The 24,883-nt window shown below is 50.5% G+C and overlaps 6 protein-coding genes and 1 non-coding gene across 7 annotated transcripts in view; 4 read left to right on the top strand and 3 right to left on the bottom strand.

The window, feature by feature from the left end:
- Positions 1-362: 362 nt before the first annotated feature.
- LOC131205415 (cytochrome P450 6g1-like) lies at positions 363-3,126 on the top strand. The gene is made up of 6 exons (XM_058197501.1): positions 363-880; positions 951-1,098; positions 1,824-2,244; positions 2,309-2,415; positions 2,473-2,748; positions 2,811-3,126. The coding sequence occupies exons 1-6, from the start codon at positions 537-539 to the stop codon at positions 3,108-3,110; spliced, it is 1,596 nt and encodes a 531-aa protein (XP_058053484.1). The 5' UTR covers positions 363-536; the 3' UTR covers positions 3,111-3,126.
- Positions 3,127-3,197: 71 nt separating this feature from the next.
- On the bottom strand, positions 3,198-4,740 carry LOC131205416 (probable methyltransferase-like protein 25). Its single transcript, XM_058197503.1, has 2 exons — positions 4,114-4,740; positions 3,198-4,052 (listed from the first exon to the last, which is right to left on the bottom strand). Exons 1-2 carry the CDS (start codon positions 4,738-4,740, stop codon positions 3,198-3,200), a joined length of 1,482 nt encoding a protein of 493 aa, XP_058053486.1.
- LOC131205421 (protein LTO1 homolog) lies at positions 4,724-5,168 on the bottom strand. The gene has a single exon (XM_058197508.1). It carries the CDS (start codon positions 5,150-5,152, stop codon positions 4,724-4,726), a length of 429 nt encoding a protein of 142 aa, XP_058053491.1. The 5' UTR covers positions 5,153-5,168.
- A 384-nt stretch (positions 5,169-5,552) lies between these two features.
- Positions 5,553-7,616, top strand: LOC131205419 (protein preli-like). The gene is made up of 3 exons (XM_058197505.1): positions 5,553-5,943; positions 6,337-6,550; positions 6,612-7,616. Exons 1-3 carry the CDS (start codon positions 5,852-5,854, stop codon positions 6,957-6,959), a joined length of 654 nt encoding a protein of 217 aa, XP_058053488.1. The 5' UTR covers positions 5,553-5,851; the 3' UTR covers positions 6,960-7,616.
- Positions 7,617-7,814: 198 nt separating this feature from the next.
- Positions 7,815-7,886, top strand: Trnaq-cug (transfer RNA glutamine (anticodon CUG)). The gene has a single exon. It is a non-coding gene; the product is annotated as a tRNA-Gln (tRNA).
- A 647-nt stretch (positions 7,887-8,533) lies between these two features.
- Positions 8,534-9,947, top strand: LOC131205418 (uncharacterized). Its single transcript, XM_058197504.1, has 3 exons — positions 8,534-8,930; positions 8,998-9,438; positions 9,516-9,947. The coding sequence occupies exons 1-3, from the start codon at positions 8,670-8,672 to the stop codon at positions 9,789-9,791; spliced, it is 978 nt and encodes a 325-aa protein (XP_058053487.1). The 5' UTR covers positions 8,534-8,669; the 3' UTR covers positions 9,792-9,947.
- A 2,702-nt stretch (positions 9,948-12,649) lies between these two features.
- Positions 12,650-24,883, bottom strand: part of LOC131205420 (calmodulin) — a 25,031-nt gene continuing 12,797 nt past the window's right edge. The window contains exons 3-5 of the mRNA XM_058197506.1: positions 18,425-18,667; positions 14,583-15,257; positions 12,650-13,487 (exon numbers count right to left, since the gene is read on the bottom strand). Coding sequence (XP_058053489.1) covers positions 15,229-15,257; positions 18,425-18,667 — 272 coding nt within the window. The 3' untranslated portion in view covers positions 12,650-13,487; positions 14,583-15,228. The remainder of the gene's footprint in view (positions 13,488-14,582; positions 15,258-18,424; positions 18,668-24,883) is intronic.

Raw genomic sequence — 24,883 nt, 5'->3', positions numbered from 1 at the left:
TGGCGGCGAAGAGGCTGGGCCGCCAACAATGACCGTCCTCAGATGGCGTTAAAATTCATTCACCGAGTGTTAACCGTCCACACACCGATGGCGAAATATAATCCACTTACAACAGTCGTTGTGCCGGGGAACCCGTATAAGCGTGCACTGCGCTGGCTGGCGCAGTTCACGTGTCTGATAGGAACCCCTAGCGGTCTTGTGCGGCGAACCTCTCAAGTACCTGGCAAAAAGTAAGACGTTGGTTGGTGTTACTAAAACAACCGCCTCCAGCACTCAATACCGGTTCCTACCGTAGTGTGTAGCGGCCCCGTGAGGCGCATTTGCATGATGTTTTGTCCACAGTTGGAGGTTAATATCCGCTGGTTACGCAGCGTGTCGCTTGCGCTGTCACAACCCGGGTTGAGAGGTGCCGTGAAATCGATCAAAACCACGGCCACGTCGTGAGCATTCGAGAGTGCCCCTTGACGATTCGCGGTTCGTGTTTCATCCCGGGAACCAGCGGGCCATCGGGTTGGGATTAGAGCGGCCGGGAGACGATGAGCCCCACCGGTGCTGACGTTATCCAGGGCTATCTGTCGCTGGTGCTAATCTGTTTGGCACTGTTTCTGCTATGGTTTGTGACGACGATCGGAACCCGATACTGGCAGCGCGGCTTCGGCGTGCCGTACGTCGAGGGCCTCCCGCTGGTGGGTAACTTCCGCGACGCGCTGCTGATGCGAAAATCCATGTTCGACGTGATGGACGAACTGTACGGGAATGAACGAGTCCGCGGTAGCGCCCTGTTTGGCATCAGCAAGCTTATCACGCCGACGATCGTGCTGCGTGATCCGGCGATCATCAAGCAGATTCTCATTAAAGATGCGGCCTTTTTCTGCAACCGGTAATCTAAATCTCGCTACTGCTACTCTATTGGTGGGGTAATTATTGGTCGATGGTCGTATGTGTTGTAGGACGATGTGCACCGATCCACATGGCGATCCGTTCGGGTACTACAACCTGCTGATGATCAAAAACCCGGAATGGCGGCAGCTGCGCTCCTATCTTACGCCGTCGCTGAGCTTGAGCAAAATCAAACAAATGTACCAGCTGGTCGATCAGGTATGGGTCCCTAAAACGAAAGAATAGGGGAACACGTTATCAACTTAGATTAGATAATCGTACCGAAAACGATCATTGAAACTAACACTCAATCCACTAATCGGGGCCCATTATCAATGGGAGCAATCGAAGAAATCGACAGCCAACCCGTTGTTCGGGGGCTTAGTTCGCGTTTATCGCTGCTCCAACGATGGGGCAGCTGGAAGTGGCCGACACTCTGCTCTTGGTGGTGCTCCTGTGCCTGGCCTATTTCGGGTGGCGAAAGCACAACTACTGGAACTATGCCGGTGTTCCGTACGTGCCGGAGATACCGGTGATCGGCAACTTTAGCACGATCTTCCTCCAGCGTCACTCGAGCTTCGAGTATATGGAGCACCTCTACCGGCACCGGCGAACCCGAAACAGTGACTTTTTCGGTGTAAACATTTTCACACGACCCGCGCTAGTGTTACGGGCGCCGGAACTTATCAAACGTCTCACCTGCACCGATGCGTCCTACTTCACCAACCGGCAAATGTGCACGGATCGGGTGCACGATTCGATCGGGTACTACAACCTTATGATGATCAAGGAACCACTGTGGAAGGAACTTAGAGGCCTTCTGTCACCGTCGCTGACCAGTGCCAAGTTGCGGCGGATGCGCACACTAATCGAGCAGGTTTTGAGGCACTCGATGATGAGCGTGATCGATGATCCTCTTAACGGTTATCGCCCCTTACCGGCAGGTCGGTTCGGAAATGGTAGCAGCTCTGGACGCATTGCCCCCGATTCGGCCCCAGGTGCGGGAGACGGAATTCAAGGAGCTGAGTGCCCGGTACACGACCGACGTAATCGCCAGCACGTTCTTCGGGATGCGGGCCAACTGTCTGCAGGACGCGGACTCCGAGTTCCGGCACTACGGTCGAAAGATCTTCGAGTACGGTCCGGTGCGCGGTATGACGATGGCTTCGTTCTTCTTCATGCCGGAGCTAGTGCCCTACCTGCGGTTGAAACTGTTCCCGGCCGATACCGAGCTGTTCCTGAGGACGATCATCGAGCGGGAGATCGCGCGCCGGGAGGGCAGTGGGCAGAGCCGGGGAGACTTTATCGACTCACTGATCGCCCTGAAGAACAACAACGCCAGCCTGGGAGTGACCGAGAAAATACGTGCGTACGGCGGAGTTGTTGCTGTCGAGGTTAAGGTTTGACCGTTTTTCGCTCTATCCGGTAGCACTCAAAGGGGACGTGCTGGTGGCACAGGCTGCCACGTTTTATATGGCCAGCTTCGAGACGACCTCCTCGGTTCTTTCGTTTGCACTGTACGAGTTGACCAAGAACGTAAGGATGCGTGTAGGCTCTCGAAGCAACGGTTAAACAAGCTCTGCTCCTTTTCAGCCAAACATTCAGGAACGGCTACGGGAGGAAGTGCGTTGTATCGTGGCGAAATATGGACCGAACGTTCCCTACGAAGCCCTCAACAATGAGATGCCCTACCTCGGAATGGTGATCTCCGAAACGGCACGGCTCTATCCGGTTCTTCCGTTTCTGGAACGCCAGTGTTCGCTACCGGACGGAGCGACCGGCTACAAACTGGAACCTTTCCACGAGTTTGTGATTCCAAACAAGATGCCCGTCCTGATACCGATCTATGCGATCCATCGCGATCCGAAGGTACTGTCACAATTATCTGGCACGTTGGTACGGCTGTCAATGATGAGCCTCCTTTTTCTCAGTATTTTCCCAACCCTCAGCAGTTCGATCCGGAGCGATTCGCGAAAGAAAACCTACACCAAATACAACCGTGTACTTACATGCCGTTCGGTGTCGGGCCGCGCACCTGCCTGGGGTCACACTTCGGTACGCTGCAGATTAAGATTGCGCTCGTAAAACTGCTTGCCCAGTACCGCATCGAGCGATCGGTTTCGACTCCGGAATCGTTAACCTATCGCAAGAATGCCTTTACGTTGCACTCGAACGAAGGACTGTTCGCTGAACTACACGAGGACCGTTTGGTTCAAGAGCAGGTACAATGAAACTCAGCAATAAACGTTCGGCATTCATTTCGGTAGTTCAGGTTACGCCAAAATGGTTGGTTTCACAGCGATTTCGATGAGCAAACTTTATTTCAGTGCTATCAAGGCATAACAACGCGGAGACACGACTGGCTCGAAAAGCTTCACCAGATAGCTCCGCTCGTACCCACATTCCCGGAGGAATAGCAAACGATCGAGAAGGATCAGTGTCTCGATCACGGGCGCAAACTGTTGCCGTATGAGATAGAACACCTTCAGCTGCTCCAACTCGCACCGGAACAGAGTTTCCAGCTCCAGCAGCTTCTCGTCCGTTATCGTCACCTGCTCCTGTAGCCCCAAACGGCGAACCGCTTTGCGAACGTAATCAATCAGCCCACAGCTCTTCAGCCGTCCGACTTGCAGGGACGTTTTCTGTCCGTACTGCAACAACACGATCTGCAGCAATGCCCGGTAGCCCAGCTTGTCGCTGGGGTTCTCCCGATTCCGGCACGCCCGCTCGATCGACTCGGACGCCAAATTGCGTGCATTGCGTCCGAGAGCGAACCCATGCGCTCGTAAGTGCGCACTCATTGGAAACCCGTACCCCGAGTTGTCGCTCATATTGATGGGGTTATCGAGATCATCCGAAACGAACTCTTCCTTCATCAGGTGGTAGCAGCAGCCAACGTTGCAAACGGCCTTGAACGCTGGGTTCTGGTCGAAAAGACGGAGGCAGTTTGGCCCCAGATTACCGCACGTGTGTAGCCCAGCCAGCGCAAAAGAACTGAAGCTTCCGACTCCGGCAAAGTGCTGGCCCGCCAGCTCAGCGAGGTTCGTCCCGAAATCGATCAGCCGTGTCGTGGTTCGGTAGAGCGTTTCCAATCGTCCATCGTCCTTGATCAGTTCGGAGAAATGTTTATCCTCCTCGAGGTTTGACTTTTTGACCGCTTTCGGGATCTTTTTCTAAACGAAAGATGTTTTGTGAAATTGCCTTCAGCGTGTAAAACTTTCCCCACTCTCTCACCTTCAATCGGTCGCGGCGTTTCTCGGCGCTGCTTGTGTTCTCTTCGTTGCAGTCCACACCCAGCACCTTGAGTCCATGCTCGAGGGCAATGCGGGACGAAAGATAGCCCTTCCCATCGCCGGCATCAATGACGATCACATCCTCCGGGCTGCCACCAGAGGCAACGGCCGTGCACAGGGATGCCACCACGGCGGCCGCAATCTCCACTTCGTGGCGCTTCTTAACGTTCATCAGTTCCGTCAGCTTCAGTCGGGTCTCCTTTCGCACATCCAGCAATCCTTCGTTGAACTCCGTCAGCGACAGTGCCGTGCCTTGGATTTCAGCACCTTCGAACCGATACTTTCGCGTCTCCTCGATGAACGCACTGACTGCGGACAGTTTCGGCGCCCCATCACCGGTGGTCTGTTCGAACTGACCCCAGAACGTATCTTTCGCCCGCAGATAGTCTTGCACCGTGGTCAGCTCCCTCTGGATCGCCCGGGGAACGTGGTTGCTCCAGTGCTGCTCCGTCAGATAGTCTACCATGTGGCAGTTGATGAAACGCGATGATGAATCGAGAAACCGAACGATCGTATCGATTTGCTGGCGCAGCTTGTCCATGCTGATCGTTCTAAAACGTAAGATCATGCCCCTGTTCGTACTTGTAGGGTAGTTTCAGCAGGGCACACAGCCGCCGGTATTTATTGCGGATTTGCTGCAGGTTGTGTAACAAGTCCACGTTCGGGTCGTTGCCACGGGGAAACTTCTCGACGGCAACTTCGATTTCTTTCACTAACGTCAACGCTCGCTCGTTGGATGCCGCCACTTGCTGTGAGGCCAGTTCGGTGACGATGGTTTGATAAAACCCGATTTCACGTCCAATTTCGGACCCCTTTTTGTGGCCGTAATCGAACGCCTCCGCTACGGCCTCCTGCTGCCGGCCGTCTTCCAGCCCCTGATGGTAACTCTTGACGATAACGCGTTCCTCCGTCAGGAAGATGTCTTCAAACACATCGTTTATATCATCGTTGTCGTGGGAAATACTCTCCAAACCGGACATCGTGGACTACGTGCAATATCGCAGGACCTCGCAACTCATTGTTGCGGCCTCGGAACGATCAAAATAAACAGGCCAACTGATGGGCCGGCTGTCAAAATAACCGTCCGAAAGTGAGTGACTAGCGCTCAATCGCAAAAACAATCGAAAATCGGCCATGAAACACAATGAAGGCGACGTTTGCAAACCCTAAAACTCTTTTTAAACTATTTTCAATATTGTTGCTCCCATCGCAATGGTCAATGCGATTACGAAATGAATTAAAGTACGTTTAAAAATAACAACTTTATATCTGTTCTACGCCAGACACTCATTCTGACAGGTCGGATGCAAAACTGTGCTACATTCCAGAAAGTTTCCTTCTGTCAACATGCTTTGCATTATTGTGTTTTTACCGATTGAGTCGGATTGTTCGCGAGCGCGCTCGGAAAGGGGAAAAAAGGAACAAAACTCGACTTCCTGCCGTCCGCCAGGCTCGACTCGCGAAAAACATTCCCAACCGTGTGATAAGATTACATCCCATATCTCTCGTCTATCGATAAAGCAACACACCGCAATCCGCACCGGGGCGCTCTGCATGGAAAAAATCGAAAGTGAATCGCGAGGAGCCTCTGTTGTCGATAAGCGGTCAGTGTAGTTGCGCTAGGCCGACCATTACCGCATCGCCGATAGCCAATAGCCAATCTTCAAATCCGTTCCACGATGGCAAAATATTATGAAAATTCGACCATCTACAACTATTCCTGGGAGCAGGTGATGCAGGGCTTCTGGAATCGGTACCCCAATCCGTTTAGGTAAGTGGCGGATGGCGTGTTCTGCCGAGAATGGGCAAAGTACACGGACGATGATACGTCGGTGGTCAAAAAATAGCTGCAATTTAGGTTGCGAAGTCACTGCCAGAGTGCGATGTGTGTGCGATTGGCCGCGCGGCGTGTTAGAACCAAGCATTAGAGGCCTTCCTATCAACTACCACCATCACGACGACGCCGTACGCATTATGTAATTTGCATCGCACGGAACTGAATCCGTAGCACCACCTTATGCCGCTTCTTGTCCAACACACACGAAGTTCTATTTATATGACCGCATTCGTATGGCGATGTTTATGACGCCGGTAACACGCGGCCACGTACATCACCAGTGAATTGACCGTTCCGTCCATTTTTTTTTACACCCTCCTGATGCAGCTCGCACGTCCTCTCGGAGGACACGGTCAGCCGGGAGGTGCGAAACGGCAAACTGCACAGCAAGCGACTCCTGACCAAGACAAACCGCGTTCCGAAGTGGGGCGAACGGTTCTTCAAAGCAAAGTCGGTCAACATCGTCGAGGAATCGGTGGTGGACCCGAAGGAGCGAACCCTTGTCACGTACACCAGAAACATTGGATTCAATAAGATAATGGTAAGTGACCTGGTGGCCTGGTTCCGAAATGGTGCTAACGTTCCGGCTCTTCCCGTTTCAGAGTGTCGTCGAGCAGGTGGTCTACATGTCGCTCCCGGAACAACCGGGCAAAACGATCGCCATCCGATCGGCATGGATCGACTCGTCGGTGTACGGCTTCGGGACGGCCATCCGTGCGTTCGGACTCGATCGGTTCAAGAAGAACTGCGCCAAAACGGTGGACGGATTCAACTACGTCCTGCAGCACATGTTCCCCAACCACCCGGTAGCGCTGGCGGCCGCCGTCAACGCTGCCAAGGATCACCACGGTTCGAAGGCGCAAAAGTTGCGCGAAGCCGCCAAACACGCCTCCGATCACATGAGGGCGCAGGCCGAGCAATTGGTACAAAATCTTTCCGTAAAGGGCTAGGATCGAGACTGACCGGCGGCGGCGGCGGTGCTGTTGGAAGTGGCGGAGCATCCGATTGCGTGTCTCTGGTACATCCGATTTCTCCATCACCGTTCCGCTGGAAGTTAGTTAGTAACAGGCCATAAGTGTGAAGTTTCTGTGTGTGACAGTGGTTAAGATGCCCGGACCAGACCCGGGAGTAGTCTGCGGAAAGGGCTCACAGTATTTTTCCTGTTAGTATAGCGCCGGTTTGCTACACTTAACCCAAGCCAAGTGTCGCGCTTTCATCGTAGAAAGGAACACTTCATCAGTCCAGGGCCTCGGCATAACGTTACACCCTCTCTCTCTCTCTCTCTCTCCTCTGCTTCGATTATGATACTCGGATGACCCGGTTAACCGCGCGATCCGTTGCAGATCATTCCACGTGTTCTCCGCTTCTTTACAGTCCCCCGGAACAGTATGCGAGGCCCGTAAGCTGGCATCGCAAAGACAATGGTAACGCACCAAAAGAAGAGTTGTTGTTAATGTTATTGTATTAAGATTCCATTCTCTCTGGCTCTGTGGAGACATCCAATCGAACGAGTGAGGGTTTTTTTATTGAAGAGTAGAAAGATAGCAATAGAAGCTGGGAAAATACGGTTTAGTCGTTTAATTTAGAATATTCAATTGTACACCACAATAAAATTACCTGCTAATGATACGATGTGCGCCGTGGAACCGATTTGATGGCCAAACAAAATCCGAACATTGCGTCAGTGTTGGATATTCCGTGGTTTGTTTTGCCCTTTCGGCCAGTCACTCATCTCGCGCGATTCTGCGCGTGGTGATCTGTTAGCTGTCAGTTAAGTAGACGTAAAACTAGCCCAATAGCAAATCGGTTCCATGGTGTAACGGTTAGCACTCAGGACTCTGAATCCTGCGATCCGAGTTCAAATCTCGGTGGAACCTGCGAGAGAAAATCTTTTTTTCTTTTCTGCCAAGAAATGTAATGCATTTTTTCCACATTCTTGTTCAAATTTCAAACGTTACTTTATTTTGCTAATTTTTGAACCGATTGAAACGATATAGTTAATCATTTTTTCTTGTTAACGAAATAGTTTTGTAAAAAAGTGGTCATTCCCGTTACCCTGGCCGGACGTTGGGTTTCTCACTTGCAGACGGCATCTTTCGATCCGTCTCCAACCGAAACGAATCGAACCGATTGAACTGGAAAAAATCTGAAACTAAGTAGCATAAACACTGGACTCAGCATAAACTAAACGCGATTAGGCCGCGATGCGATTATGCTGAGCATCGCAAAAAGGGTCACGTATGTCACCACAATAAGGACTCAGTAGGGTGAGTTTGAGACTTGATAATTGTTAAAATTGGTGCAACTGTTTCGGGCAGTAATAAAACGCGCCACTTCATTTAAATTTTAACACGATATTTGAACCGTTCAACTACCTTCCGCATATGACAGCTCCGCCGCCACTGACTTGTAGCACCACCAACTGTCACCGTGAAACGTCATCGCGTCCAAAGCAAACATCAAAGACGCGAATTGTTGTTTTTGTGCCGCGCTCAAATTACGGATTGTGCCGTTTGTGCCGAAAATACGTGATAATTTGCGAACAAAAGCCTTACAAACTCTCTCCGTAAGTGGGAGTTCTCCGCAACACGCGGCTTTCGCATTCACCGGGAGGTTTTTGTAACCCTTTTGTCGCCGTGAACGGTGCCAGCTTCGCGACCATGGACCAGATGCTGCCGAGCCCGGGGTTTTCCATCCCCAGCATCGGGACGCCGCTGCACCAACCGGAGGAGGACCAACAGATCTTACCGCACGCCTACCAGCAGCAACAGTCGATGCCACACATGACCCCGATGGGAGGGCTCAGCTCCAGCAACTACGTCATGCCGGCGATCGGTTCGGCGTCGTCCTCGGGCAAAAGCATGCACACGTACGCTCCGAGCTTTTCCACGCCACAGAACATGATCCAGCCACAGACTCCGGTAGGGCGCAATGATGGATGGGAATGGCCATGGTAGTAATCGCTAGTAACACTCTGTGCCTTTACAGCAAAGCCTCATGTCGCCGATGGTGCCGATGACGGAATCGAAAGCGGCGGCCACCCCGAGACCCGATACGGCGAGCGCCGCCGGTAGCGTGCGGGACCCGGAAAACATTGGCAGCGTGAACATCCACCAAACGATGGGCCCGGCCACACCGATGACGCCCATGACCCCGAGCGAATCGGCCATCCTGCCGCAACTGCAGAACATCGTGTCGACGGTGAATCTAAGCTGCAAGCTGGACCTGAAAAAGATCGCCCTGCACGCCCGTAACGCCGAGTACAACCCGAAGCGGTTCGCGGCGGTGATTATGCGCATCCGGGAACCGCGCACGACCGCCCTCATTTTCTCCTCCGGCAAAATGGTGTGCACGGGCGCCAAGAGTGAGGAAGACTCCCGGCTGGCGGCTCGCAAGTACGCCCGGATCATACAGAAGCTGGGCTTCACGGTAAGCGTGCGCCGTTTGGTGGCGGATGGCCGCGGAACCGGATAATGCAAAGCAAACCCCTCCCCTTCCGTTTACAGGCCAAGTTTCTGGACTTTAAAGTACAAAACATGGTCGGCAGTTGCGATGTGCGGTTCCCGATCCGACTGGAGGGATTGGTGCTGACGCACGGGCGGTTCAGCTCGTACGAACCGGAGCTGTTTCCCGGTCTCATCTACCGCATGGTGAAGCCCCGCATCGTGCTGTTGATTTTCGTGTCCGGCAAGGTTGTGCTCACCGGTGCCAAGGTGCGGCAGGAAATCTACGACGCGTTCGAGAACATCTACCCGATTCTGAAGAGCTTCAAGAAGCAGTAGCAACCGTCTCGGTGGCAACCGGTCTAGTGACCGACGGCTAGTTATTCTTGTTTAGAGTAAGCACAACATGGGACGCGGTTGGATAGGGGTCGTCGAAGCAGCCAACGGCCGACAGAAGAGCATTTCTCGAGCATTACTTCGTTTACTGTTCCAACCAACGGCAATTAGAATTTTGTAATAAACGAATCAACTAAGTCATAATCGATTGTCTCTTATTCGGAGCCGAAAGCCGATCGCCGTGGAAACACTTCCGCAGGACCCAGACTGGAAGAGGCAAACAGAGAATAAAAAAGAACAACTCGGGACGGTTTTGGTTTTTTTGTGTCTTTTTCTTTTTTTGTTTCTTTAGATGTTTTGTTTTTCACTGTCACTATCGATTCGAACGACTAAAAATTACATTATAATAAATAGTGTTGTTTTTTTTTGTTTGTTTGTTTGTTTGTTCTTTGCATCTTCTTTTTAAGTATAATCGTTACAAGTATAAGAAAAGAGGAATAGGGTATTATTGTGTTTTTCCGTTTTTTTTTTGTTTGCTTTGCTTTGCTTCGTTCGTTCGTTTGTTTGTTTAGTGTTCCGTTTGCTCTACTAGTACTCCTCCTCGTGTGCTTGGAAAGTCTCGTTTCGCGTCGTTTGCGTCCAAATGATTGCGCGTTAAAAGTGTGGGTTCCGCTGCGATTCCGCTGCTTGGCGGTAGCCAAATATGGATTTCGTCCACAATAACAATAATGTGTGTGTGTGAGTGTGTGTGTGCTGTTGCGCCGCCGCCGGATCGGCTGCCCTCGGATGTTACTATCCCCGGCTGGGTGCGCTAATGGGTACTGTTGTTTTCGCTTTGTTATCGCCGTGTTTTGTTTGCCGCTTCTAGAGCACTGCCGGTAAACTTGCTTTTAATTTTCGCTAGCAGTGAGTATTATTAAAAAAAAAAGTTAAATAGTAATAGTAATAGTAGTAGTAGCTGTAACAGTTTAAGTACTTCCTCTAACCGATCACACACTGCACTAGCGAACCGCAATTCCTCTGCGGGGGGAGGGAGGGAGGGCGCTACAGCTAAAGGACAGCAAAGTAGAAGATGAACACCCACACGCACACCCACACACGAGTGTGTAAGGAGAGAACCCTTTGGCGAAATGCGGGCTGGGAAGGGATCGTAGCTTATTAACCAATGTAGTACAGAGTACAGAGAGAGAGAGTGAGAGAGAGAGAAGTACAAACAAGAAGATGAAACAAATGCGGGAGAGATTAGTAGTAGAGAGTGCACAGCTGTTTATTAATTATTATTATTATTATTACGCATTCTCTTTTTCCCTTTCGCCACTTCTTCGCTTTTCGTTTCCTGTCTCGTGTCCAGCAACCACCAACTGCGCGCTCGTCCGATCGGTACGTTCGATCGTCCGTCGTCGCCGCGGTGCCCTAATCCGTTCCGTCGCTCCTCTGCACGCCTCCCCTCTCTGCCACCCACACACAGTTCCTGCCTGCTCTGACTTCCGACTTCTTGCTGCGCCCACAAACCTACTAACCCACAATATAATGCATTGTTTCTTCCCCTCTTCGTTCCATTGTGAATGTATTTTTGTTTCGGTTTTTTTCTTCTTCCTTCCTGTTATGCTTAGAGAGAGTAGTTGCTGATTTCACACTTCTCTGCCAACTAATCCTACACCCACATGCACACGCACACACACAGACACACAAGCGCGCGCAAGCACGTGGCATCCGCGCGCACACGCATCAGAGAGAGGCAGGCACACTCGCGCGGTAGGCGGGTTGGTGGCGGTAGCTGCTGCTGCTGCTGCTGCTGTAGTGGTCAGTAGTCGTCGTGGGAGTGTGTGGTGGTGGTGGTGGTGGTGGTAATGGTGGGGATTGCTGAGTCAAATATATATAAATATCATATGCATACCTATATATATTATATCTTCTCTTCCTCTTTACGTTTTGTGTTTATCTATCGCTGCTCTCTCTCCCTCTCTCTGTGTGTATCTCGCGCCCGCGTGTCTATTATCTTTACTGTTTTGTGTGTAGGTTTTAATTAATGCTTTTCGCTCTCTATTTGTTTGTTTCTTTTCTTCTTCCTCCCCCCCGTTAATACCTCTGGGTGCAAACTCAACAACGTCCTCCTCGCTCCCCCCTCAACGTTCTGTTGTTTTTATCAAATTGTTTTCCACTTTGTAACTGCTACATTAATCTCTGTACGTGTGTGTGTGTGTGTTGTGTGTTCTGTAATTGTTCTCTGTGGGTGTGTGAGTGTGGGTGTGCGAGCGAAGATCGTTCTCCGGTCCTGTCTAACAATGAGTCGGCGGCTCCCCCTCGCTCGCTCTCTCTCTGTCTCGCACAACTGCTGCTTTCTGCGCTGCTGTTTTGCTGCTATATCTGTGTTGCTTTATGTTTAAGTTTTGTTATTTTTGCTTTGCTTCTGTTCTTTTATAATCTCTTGTTTTGTAGTAAGGGTGTGTCGTCGATGGTTGGTGGTTGATTTCATGTCTTCTTCTGCGACGGTTTTTCCGCTTTGTTTGTGGCTTTGTTGCAAATATGTCCTCAACTAACAAACGCGACAACGACGACGACGACGAAAGAAAGAAAGGAAGAAACTCTGCTCTCTGTGTCCGGATTTCAACCCATGCCGTATTGTTAGGGTGTGTGCGTGCGTGAGTGTGTGTCTCCGTGGAACGCTTTGCTGCGTTGTGTTGTGGTGATTGTGTTCTGTTGTCTCGGTGTGTGTCGGTTTTTGGTTTTCAGAGCGTAATTTTGCGCTTCACTAACTGATTTCTTATGTTTCTCTTTCTCTCTCTTACACACTGCTGATAGTAGTAGTTCTTAGTGAAAAGCTCTTATTTTTATCAATTAAGTTTACTGCTTTTACTATCTCTTAGTTTTTTTTGTTTTGTTTTGTCGCTACGGCCCTAACACGCTTCGCTTCTTCCCTTTTGTTTTTTTTTTGGTTACTCTTGTGTAAGTGCTCTACATTCTGTGTGTGTGCGTGTGTGTGGGTCCGTGTGTCCGGGTGTTGGTTGTTGTTCTTTCGACGGCACTCAACCCGCCACAACCTTCACAACTTTTCGTCGCCCCACCGCACAAACCGTTCTCTCTAAAAGACTGGCCGCCTTTCCAATGTATTTTTTTGTTTTGTTGTAATTTTGGGTTTTTGTCTCAAACACTTTCGCTACAAGATTTCGTGTTGTGTTTTGCGCTTTTGGATTATAAGTGGATTGGATTTCGACTTCGTAACAATGATGGCATTAATCTCCACACTATCCGCTACGATTTCCGTCTTCGGCTGCAACTCTTCTTTCCATTTGACCCTTCCTTCCTTCCCTGGCTAGAGGTTTGATTTTCATTCCCTTCCATCCGTCCTTCTTCCGTGTCCTGCGGGCTCTTTGTAACACTTTGCAAGCTGTAAGTACTGAACCACCAACTAACAGACCCCGCGAGGGAAGTGCGCCAGTCGCTCAAACCATACAACAAACCTTCACATCAAACCTGAAATAAGACCAAATCCCAAACGGTAAAAGTGGACCGTGTATCGATCCGCACAGGGGGCGTGTGGTGTTAGTCAAGCTGCAAGCCGCGCGGGTTGTTGCCACAATACAAATCCTGCCGGTCGCCGATGCTGCGCTTCTGGCCCGGTGTTATTGATGCTTGCTGCTGCTGCTGCTGCTGCCGATGTTGCTGCGGTGGCTTCTGGTCTAGTCCGGCGTCGTTGCACTAAAAACGATGAAGCGTTATGTTAGAGGCCTTCAATGATTCGTTATTTTACAAAAGCAGCGCCACTCTTTGCATCAATTGGGGGGAAACAACCAACAAGCCAATGGGCGGCCGGGCAGTGCCATCCGGAAGAGAGGACAGATTGATTGAGAGCTCGGTCCGCTTCAAACTTTTTGTGTTGCGTCCAATCGTGAATCGTGTGTTTAATGTGCGTCGATGGTAAGTGTCGGGGGGTTTCGAGTTCCTGCCGTTTGGGTATTAAGAGGTCACAACTAAAGAGACGGGGAGTAAAAGACTAAGCACGACGCGTGGTCACTACTAGGCACACAGTTGTGGACTTCCTTTCGCTTTTCTTTCCGGCCTGTTCCCGGGTTCCAAAAGCCCGGGATGCTGCTGGACGGATTTCATCGTCGTGGACAATCAGTGGGGGGTTGGGACGACCCTAAAAGTGCGTAACATCGAGCAGGAGGAGCATCATAATCGGGACACGCGTTCGTAGATTTCATTCTTTTTATTTTTACAAAAAAAAATTTACACAAATAGTTTAAGGATAGCGTTTTTTTAAATGTAGAGTGTTTAATTTAAATCATCTTCATCGTGCGCGCCTTTTCGCTGTTTTTTTAATCTCTTCACGCGCGCGCGCCCCGCTCGTGGCCCCTCATTCATGGGAACAATGCAAATGAAAAACGTAGCGCAGGACTTTCTGTTGTGACTGTCTCTCATCGTTTGTCTGTCCGTCGTGTCCGTTTCGGTACCGTGTGAGTGTTGTGTTTGTTGCAGTTTTCCGTAGGCTGTCGGTGTCTCTTGTTGTATCATGATGATGTTAACGATTATATAGGTTTATGTAGGTAGGAGAGTTGATTGTATGCCCTTTTGTTTGTTTTTCTTTCTTTTACCATTTTTTTATTTATCTTATTTATAATTGTGGTTGTTACAATTAAAATTGTTTTAAGTTATACTTTTTGCCTTTTGTTTTTTTTGTTTGTTTCCCTTCAGCCCGCGGCTCTGTTTTTGTTCCATTTCCATTTTGTTTACGATTTTGTTTGTTTTTGTTTTTGCAGTAAGGATTTCGTTTTGAAAATGAGAGAGTTTTACCTTTTGTCTCTTTCTCTTTCGCGCGGTCCTGCTTGCGGGGTAGAAGAAGAGAGGTGTGTTGTGTCTCTTGTGATGGTTGTTGTTGTTGTTGTTGTTGGAGAGAGTGGTGAGAAGATGTTCTATTTGTGGCTTCTACTTTGTTCCTTTCCTGTTGCTCTGTTGTTGTGGATGTTGTTGTTGTTGTGGTGGTTGCTTCTCTGCTGTAGTAGTACTTATATTTTGATGTTACATGCTTGAATCCTGGTGCACAACACATTACATGGTTATTATCTTGACTTGACCACACATCCGCTCACCGCCGGGTATTCGTTTTTCGCGTAAGCTGCTTCGTTCTGCACACCGCTTGGGTTTGGTTGTTGTATTTTCTCTGTGTTTTGCTGCTTTTTAAGTTAAATTTAATGTTAATCCGTTTTTTAACTTGCGGTATGTTTACTCTTTGTATGTTTTCTCCTTCCTTCCTTCCTTTTCATCATCATCATCATCATCATCTTGCTGCTCTGTGTCCCCATCATCATCATCATCCCACGCTGCATTCTTCATTTTCTTCCTTTTAAATCCATAGCGATAGCGTTGCGCAGCTGGTGTTGCGCGTGGCTACAGTCTTCTTAATAAACAAATAGAAAGGCGCAATGTATCGACCTGCAGCTCACTTCGATGTCATCATTGTTACGAATTCTGAAACGGGAGAGAGACAGAGCAGCGGAGCATTGTTAGACGGACATCACACAACACCCCAGCCAAATGTGATAACAGTCAAGAAAGTAGAAAGATCGGTGTGCATGGCCGCAGAGAAGCTGCATTACGTCACACGAAGGGGGGACCCCAGAGGCCACAGAGGGTAGACACACACCGCATTATTTATCACCTGATTAGCGCCCGGCCAAATACAACCAGAAGACACGCTGCTGTTCCTCTGTCGGCACATCTACTTTTTCTGCCCTTTTTTATGAGCCAAATGAATAAATTAGCACACACGCCACGGTCGTCGTGTCTCCGCGCTTGAACCGAGAGAGGGAAGCTTTGCGCAAGCACAAGCAATTGCGGCCTGGGCTATGAGCAAAACCAAACGCTTGCCGCTATATGCTCGGCACGATCGCCACGAGCCAACAAACGGACGGACGGACGGACGCTGTGCGGCTGACATGGTAATTGTTCTAGAGATGTACAGAAAAATGCCGTCATCGGAACACGTGCTTCTCCGTCGATACACATATGTGTTCTGTTCCCCATGGACGGGTGATTTTGGTTTGGTCACGGCACAAATATGCCCGGCCGTCTTATACGCTGCTTTTTAGGCTTCGTTTTCGTCTTTTAACTACATTCACTTTTGACCCAATTGTCATCGAACCGCACGACCCGATAGTGCGGGGATGGTGCCCCGGACATGCAGCATCACCATCATCTGCCTCGTTGCCAACTTGACTGGAACCGAGGAGTTCAAACAACCGCAGTATTATCTTTATTGCAGTTGACCGGCTCGTCTCGGGGGAGAGACAGAGAGAGAGAGCTAGTCCGACGTCCATCTGTGGCCGTTACACACTGCAGAATGCAAAAAAGCTGCAGACCAACTGCAACCCGACAGAGAAGCGGCCAGCGTGATAAACACTGCGACAATTTTTGGCTTCCAAAGGCCGCAACACGCCAAAGATTATGATGGCGCGTGAACAAACGGACAGACGGAGACCGACCGGAACCGTCGTCGTTGTGCTGCAGATAACTCGTGCTGTTTACAAACAAAAAACAGGTAACTGCCTAAAGCGAGCGCTACTTATCTTGTGGGGGTCTCGGGTAACCGCACATGATTGCGGTCAAGCATAAAAGGGACAAGAAGAAATAATAGTGAAGCCCCACCAGAATCCCAACGAATAGTTCGAGCTACAAGAACTCCACAAGAGGATCGGGCGCACGTTGTGTGACTCATCGCACGCGAGACGTCACACAGAACGGCAAATTCCTGACCCATCTCAAGAGCTTCCCGCGCGAGGAGAAAGCACACCAGTCACGGGTCGGGATCGTCGTCCCGTGACTATCATCACACCGTGACTCTCCTCCGCGTTGAATGAGTGGATGTTTATAAAAAGATTCACGCTGCGCGTGATCATTAGCCATTTGTGATCATTACACGATCACGCCCACCGTTCCCCTACCATCCCCCTGTAGTGAAAGCGTTTGTTTTTTATTATTTGTTCGAAAAAATACCCTTCAATTAAAACGACTCTCTCTCTCGCAGAGGCAACGCACCACGGCACGAACCTCGCCCGCGGACGACACGCACCATTGAGGAAGTGAAATTTGAAGTTTACTTGCAGCAGATCAGTGCGGACGTCGTCGTCGTCGTCGTTGTTGATCGAAACCAGATGCACACGCCCGACGCCCGCAGAAAGCAGCAAAAAAGGAGGAAGTAACAGCGCGAGACTGATGACGCGGAGCTCTGCTTGATCACCGCACCGCATCTGCTAACAAGGAGACGATCGATCGCGTTTGATGTTCGACCCCCCGGTGGGGGTAGTATCGTGTGAATATTTGGCAAATCCGTTACAGAAACAACACACACACACCTCCCGAGTTCCGTCCGCGGGGCGTTTGAGGTAAACAGATTGGGTTTGTGCAGTAACTTCAAAGCAGTGACCAATGATGCACGGCTTCCGTCAATTTTCTAATTAATGTGCGGGACGTCTCGTCTCGTGGATGATTTTTTTAATTCCCCGTCGTTAGTGGCCGCCCTTACCAATAGACACACTGGTGGTGACGATTTATGACGTGGCCCCACAACCACCCAAGATTAGGTTACAGCTCGCGTTGTTTTGTGGCGGGCCCAAAAGTCATTAGGCGAACTCCAGCACAACCGGGAGGGCATCAGGATTAGAGCCAATGGCTCTAGTGCCGCCTTCGCCGCTGGTTTGCATCACAATTTATCGCCGCGATGTAGGCGCAGCGCAATCGCATGCAACACGCAACCAGCCGAACGAGGGAGCAATTCATCAATCTCAAAAGAGGCCGCCGCCCACACTAATCATGATCATCATCAGCATTATTCGGAGGTGGCAGGCGTAAGGATCGCCGCCCCACACGTGGGTCCTTGTGGGTGCTCCCCTCACATAATGGGCATCGTTGGGCAGCCACGGCCGCCGAGCTTTTGATGGGGGCTTGATGAAGTTTCGCAACAAAGCACACAACCTTCACCGCAAAAGACCTTTATCTTTCGTCCCCCTCCGCAGGCCGGGGTCTCTCCCCGGCGCTAACCTTGCGCGGGTGGTGCACGCCATCTAAGAAACTTTCTTTGAAGTTTCCGCCCGTTCCGGCTACGATTGCATCGCTCTCTTTCTGTCTCTCTCGAACAAGCACGGCCACCCCAAAGGATGCGCAAATAATTGTGAGAACATCAAAGGAAATCACCGGGCGGTGTGGCCCCGTCGGCCACAGAAGGGCATCGAGAGCAACACAACAATGATTGAAATGTGCGCCGTGAGACAGACACGAAAAGAGGGGCTCTCAAAAGCTCCTGCGGTGCCAATAGTGCGTCGTCTCGGCGAAGAGGGTCGCGTCAAAAGCAGGGCTCCCTCCGGCAAGCGTTGGAATGGAAAAAGGTCCTTCCACTTCGCAAGTAAGGCCTCGGCGGCGGCGGCGGTGACCCTGGGGGATTCTGATGGCGCAGTATTCTTCGCAACCCCACAGCCACAGCCAGCCGGGGGCCGGCGGTGGCGTCGTGTGCTCTATCGATCAAACACAGTGTCGTCTCTTGCGGGCTGGATTGATTTACGGACTCCGCCAGCGCCGTGCAGGAGGAAGAAATTGTTCGTCGCCTACAAAAAAAACGAAGAAACACGGGGCCACGAACTTACCTTCATAATTAACCTGGCCATCGCCATCTATATCGGCTTCACGGATCATCTCATCTACCTCCTCGTCTGTTAGCTTCTCGCCGAGATTAGTCATGACGTGGCGCAGCTCGGCGGCCGAGATAAAACCGTTGCCATCCTTGTCGAAGACTCGGAACGCCTCCCGGATTTCCTCTTCACTATCAGTGTCCTTCATTTTGCGAGCCATCATTGTTAGAAACTCGGGGAAATCGATCGTACCGTTACCTGTGGGGACAGAGAAAGAGAGAGAAAAAATGAGGCGCACGTTACAGCGGAATTTGTTTTGCTCGGTGGTGGTTCTATCGGATTTTGATGAATTCCGTCGGCCGAAAGGCCGTGCGCGCACGTGCGTTGGCGGCCCAGGTATAACATTTAATAATTGTGTGATTAGGAAAGGACCCAGGCCCTTTTTGGGGGGGGGTCGCGACCCCGTGGTGTGTTTCTTGTCGCATACCTCAAGAGTTACCTCGCGCGTTTTGATGAAATATATTTCCCGGAATGCTCCGGTCGGGTGGGGTGGCCGGCCCCCACGAAAGGGATCTCCAATTGCCGGAATTCTACATTTTCCAAATTGCTTTCCGTCCCCGACGCGGTCGGTTGCGGGCGGGGACTTTTTTGTTAACTTTCCCCGAAATCACGAAAACCCGACAACGACGACGACGACGGGGGCATCCGCGAACCGGTTGCTAATGACTAATTCCACGAAAGGTTGGGGCCAATGTTGGGGTGGGCCCCAGGGAGAATCTCCAACGGCAGCAGGGGGACACGCCGCCGAAAGTTGCACATTTCAGAGACAGAATGTGCGCCGGAAACCAATTTAGGGGGTCTTTTTCTTCCCGCTCTCGCCAAGATTCGAGAATGCGTGAAGAGGCAAAGAAAAGTATGTTTATTTGATAAGTTTGGCTCTGCCAAAGGGGCTTGGCGCGCGCGAAACGGTATATATTTTATGAGCCACTTTCTCGCTCTCGATCGATCGATCGATCGCGTACACATCAGCAATCCCCCTCATAATGGGAAAAATTTTAACACTGTCATAACTTTGGTGCGTGCGCGCCTTTGTTGTGGGGTCATAAATAAGTGAAAATAATGTGAGAGAACTCCAGCTGTAAACTTCACCGATGGGGAAAACACCGTGACGCGGGTGATCATTTTCTTCGACGCGGCGCCAGGTCTTGATTCCTACTCCGCAGGGGGAAAAGCCCTCGAAGAGATCTAATCTATTTTTTATCGGAAAGCTCTCAGAGTTTGCAACAGCGCAACAGTGTGCTCCGTGCCGGAGGTGTTTGAAATATTAATGACCCATCGATAACCCAATTCCCAGTGAGCTTCCTCTTCCCGGGCGGGCTGCCCTGGAAGCATCTTATGGACCGACCCCTTCGCCCTTCCCGGATCCGAATGTACGACACCGAGTGCGAGTTTGGGGTCATCCTTTATTCAACAGCAGCTCACACAAAAAACACCAACGAGACTCTGCCAATCAATAACCCTCCGGCCGGCCGCTCACTAATGCGTATGTGGTTCTGCATGGCCTCCGTTAGGGATCCCGGGGGGGTCACGTCTATCATTTCGCTGTGAGTTCGGTCAGCCCTTCACCGGGACAAAAGCCTGCACATACGGCCGTCTCCGTGGTTGTGAATCAAATTAGAATGAACGATTTAAAGTTGTATGGAACTGCGGAATCATAGTGATCTCCTCCTTCGAGGCGTTCAGTCATTCGGATCGCGTGCGGCGGGCCTAATGGTGAGAAACGGTCTGTCTCCCGTCGATTAATTTCTGTGCCGTTGAAGGTGGTAATTTGGTGCCACCACAGCGCACTTTTATCACCAAACGCGATCTGGATCCGACAGGCGACATTACTAGCAGCAGCAGCAGCAGCAGCAACGGTGTACGGACGGTGTAAAGGCGGCCACAAAAGCGTGGGGAAATCTAATCAGTTTTCTAATCTTTGTGGAAACTTCAATTGCTTCTGCGTCCCAACCAAGGACCTTTGTGTGAATGGCGGTCGGTCCCCCCAACCAGCCAGCCATCCATGATTGGCAGCAGCTCCCATTGTGAGCGCCATCGGACGAAGCTTGAGTAGTATGTGTTGTTACCCACCCGTTCGTTCTTTCAAACCGAACTTTATCCATTACCAAACCCTACCACAGAGGCCGGCCACCCTCTAACGAGCCTTCTGGTGGGCCCGGTTGTCGTCCTTGCGGTTACGAAGCACAGTTCCACTCGCTTTGTGTATGATTCCGGCTTCCAGCGGAAATCATAAATAGCTCTCTCTCTCTCTCTACCCTTCGGTGGCAGCGCACCGGCGGATATTAGGCCAAACCGATGAAGGAACACAAATTTATTGTAATGTGTTGTGTGCACACAGGGCGGTTCCACCCGTTTTATGGCAAACTAGCGTGATTGCGCGCGCCAAGGGAAAGCTTTCAGTCATCACACTAGGGCCCTTTGTGACGACCCACAAAAAGCTCGGTCGCCTTCAGTGCGCAGTCAGGGGGAGCAACGGCAACTTATCGCATCTTTGGCGAGAAGGTCCCCAGAAGGACATGTCCGCCACAAAAATGTCAAGTGTCACACTACTACTGGGCACACTGATAATAAAGCGGAGGAATAAAAATGGAGTTTGTTTACTGGAGAGCGCGAGCGCCGTTTGGTGTGTGGCTTTTTATCGATTCCCTGTCGGCCATAAAAAGCGTCACAAAAGCGGGCGTTACGCAAGACAAGTGATTTTGCGCGTATCACACACCGGGGGGCACATGATATGATGGAAAGTAGTAAAACGGTGGTGTCCTTAGAGGGACCAACCTCTTGTGGGAAAAAAAGGCATTGCGTGGCCGGGCGTCGTGAGCTCTCAAGGGCAATCAATATCCAGTGCCGCCGTGTGTCTTGGGAAACGACGGTGCACATTACCATATGCATGGCCAGATAATCACCGCGCGAAGATAGTAAAAAGTCCATATTTCACCGACGGAAATCCGTGGTGGAAAAAGTTTCCGAGATTCACGACGATCCAGCACAACAGGTAGTAGAAGAGAGGTCGGAATAAAATTCCATAAAGAACCAATAACACATACCCCGCGTGCCTCTTTCGTGAGGGTCACATACAGAGAAGAAAGGGCTCAATGTCACCATAAATTTCATTGTTATCCCTCTTTCATATTTACGGGGACACGTCGGCATTATTTATGGGAATTCTAAGGGAAAAAACGGACGGACGGAGCTCTAAGTTACTCGTCGACGTCGTGATGGCCATTCCATGACGCTGAGCCCTACATCAAAAATGCTAACGCCAGACTCTCTTTCTAATGGACTCGACGAGGGCCCACAACCCAAACAGGGAAGGCCGCCGCCACGGGGCCGTGAAGTTCTGTGCCACCCAAAGCTTGAGCCTGCAAATGACCTTAAAAATTAATGCATTGCTCGTGACTGGCCACTGGACTATGCTCGGAAACGGAAAAACTCTCTATCGACTGCTACTACTACCGAGCGTTTATGGGGGGACTTTTCTCCACTCGCTTCATCGACCAAAATGATGAGTTCCGCGCCATTCGGTAGCGGTGAGCGGTGAGGGCATTGTAGAGAGACACAGAGAAAAGAGGAAATTAAAAACTACAAAATGGCACTTTCTCGACGATAAACGGGTGGTCGGTCTCTGGGGCGGGAGAGTTGTGTTGTGGGCAAACTTTATGCAGTTGTTTACCACCACCGTGTTGTTGTGCCGCCTGTCTCTTGGTGGTCACTTCCAGCTGCAGCCCCGGAAAAACCCCCGCGAGACATACCGGTAACTGGTGAGTGAGTGTTGTGTGAATGGGAAATTGAATTCAGCACCGCAGGAAGCACCGACCCCAAAACAGCCAACCGAAGAGCCTGGTCGACATTTTATGACTCCAGGGGCTCGAGGGGCGGCTGCCGTCAGAAAGCGTACGGTTTTTGCTTCGTTTTCCATCCCCCACGGTCCCGGAATGATTTCTTTTCCGAGTCGCGGGTCGGTCGGCCAATAACTTTGGAAACAACCCCCCGGATCCGACGTCTCGTACTTCGGCTTACGGACGGCCCCCTGGGGGTAGGGCCATTTAAATGGAATGGAATTTGCCGGAGACAAGTGCCGTAGTAAGCGGTACGAGTTTTTATTTCGCAACGGTTGCAGAAGTTGGTTGGATTGAAATCGGACAATCATGATAAAAGTTACACAACGAAAAGGGGCCCCTTCTAGGGGTCCTATGGAATAAGAGACAGAGAAAACTTAAATCGAAATAAATAACGGAGCACAACCGGAGAGAGTTTGGTGTCGCCAAACAGCAAACAAATGTGCCGCGCTCACGCTTCGCTTCAGAGGCCCCGGGGTTCACGTGCGCGAGATAACGACACCTTACCTAAACTGCTCGGCCCCCCCGAGGGGGGAGATGCCGTACGCACATGGTAGAATCAACATAAAACGTACGGGGAGCCGTACGTAATTTGCATTGACGCAATCATCAGAGACCCGCACCAGCTGCGAGGCGACGTAGAACTGCATTTTAAGTAGGTCAAAGGGACGAAGAAAATTGCTTCTTCACGTTACGACACTCGTTCCGGAATTAGTTTCCGGAAACGGGTCTGCTATCCAAATTAATTGGTTAGGCCACGCGTTTGAATAGACTTCTTCCGATATTGGAAGTTCCCAAGGCTGGCTGTGTCTGCGTTGTAATAAATACGCAATGGCCAACCGTGCCTGGAACGCACGATGATGTGCGGATACCGGAAAGCCCCTATTTTTTGCTTACTCAAGACCGTGGGACAAATAGCACGTCGTTGTCAGGACTCTAGGCTGGGGGGCCGCAAAAAAAAATGCGAGGATAACTCATAACAACGCCCACTTCGGTGTCCGTGCCCGAGTAACACGAGGCATCCCACTGATTGGATCTCCCGGTCCATAGACTGCGCCGTCACGAACATTCACACCCCGACCGACGTGGGGCGAAGGACGTGTCCCGACGAGACAGACCATCCCCAGGCCGCGCCGGGCACATCGATGGCTCACGTTCACCCGGTAGATTATTGTCGTACGTGACCCACGGATGCAGTGCGGGCCGAGACCAAGACACGGACACGGACACGATATGTGTGCTCTGATCGTAGGTGGTCTTCTCTCTAGGGCGCTAGTGCTATATGTGGCCTAATAGAGCGTGTTGTGGCTGGCCACTGCCTCCCTGCCAGGAGTCACCGGTACGTGGACCGCCGTGGAGGACAGGTCAGTGCGGTGCGCACACGGAAACTCACTCCCGTCCAGGAGGCACAACGCGCGGACGGACATGTTATAATCAATCCTCTGGGGACGAAAAGAAGCGGATGGGCGCCGTGAACAAAAAATACTGGAGTGCCGTGTGGAGCAGCTTATCGTATAGAGTCCGACATCCGAGTCCGAGCTCCGGAGGATAACCAGCATTTTCCATTGCGTTGTTGTCGGCCGTTTTTTATTAGTTTTGCGTAATCAGCACCACAGGAAAATGGGCCCAAGGGAAGTGGACCTCTTGGGAGCGCCAGCGGACCACCGGGGTAAGATGGTATCCGAAATGTGAAATTTGGCGTAACACAAACAACTTCGATAGAAGGTGGTCCCCAGGGTTATCTAATATTCGTTTGATAACGTAACGTATTTGTTCAATTCTTTTCAGATGTTGCTAAACAAACATGAGAAATGTTTAGAAAATTAAAGAGTACGTAATAAAATGGTTTAAAAATGGACCTCAATATATGAAACCAACTTGAGGTTTTCTAAAAGATACTGGAGCAATAGACCGAACACTTATTGGGATTATAACTTTACATATCTATATTATAAAAATGACGCTCCGTTTTGTGTGCGGTTTATAGACTCCGAAACTACTGGACCGATTGACTCGAAACTTGCCACACAGGGGTTTTAGGGGCCAAGGATGAGCAACGTCATGGTTAGAAACCCCTCCGCCCCCTCCTTCTTACCCCTCCCATACAAACGAACCGTTAAAACATTGATTACTCCACAAGTTATGAATCGAATCGAGTCAAATCTTGCACAATTGTTGATAGTCACTTGAGAAATCATGTGACCAAATTTTGTCCTTCTAGGACGAAGGGAAGGGGGTGGGGTGGACTCTAATCCTTAAAATACGTCCTAGGGCAATATGGGTATCGTTTCTTAGGTTTTTGTGGTCTCTAAATCGATTGGAGAGAAAGAGAGAGGGAGAGAAGGTGTGAAAGAGAGAGTGTAAGAGAGAGGGGGTGTGAGAGAGCGAGTGAGCGAGAGAGGGAGAAAGAGAGAGAGAGGGTGTGAGAAAGAGAGAAAGAGAGAGAGAAAGAGAGAGAAAAAGAGAAAGAAAGAGAGAGAGAAAGAAAGAGGGAGAGAAAGAGAGAGAGAAAGAAAGAGGGAGAGAAAGAGAGAAAACAAAGAGGAAGATAGAGAGAGAGGGTGTGAGAAAGAGAGTG

This window comes from Anopheles bellator, chromosome 1 (genome assembly GCF_943735745.2).
Source record: "Anopheles bellator chromosome 1, idAnoBellAS_SP24_06.2, whole genome shotgun sequence".
NCBI lineage: Eukaryota > Metazoa > Arthropoda > Insecta > Diptera > Culicidae > Anopheles > Anopheles bellator.
Note: the sequence above shows the minus strand (reverse complement) of the source record. Positions and strands in the feature narration are given on the sequence as shown.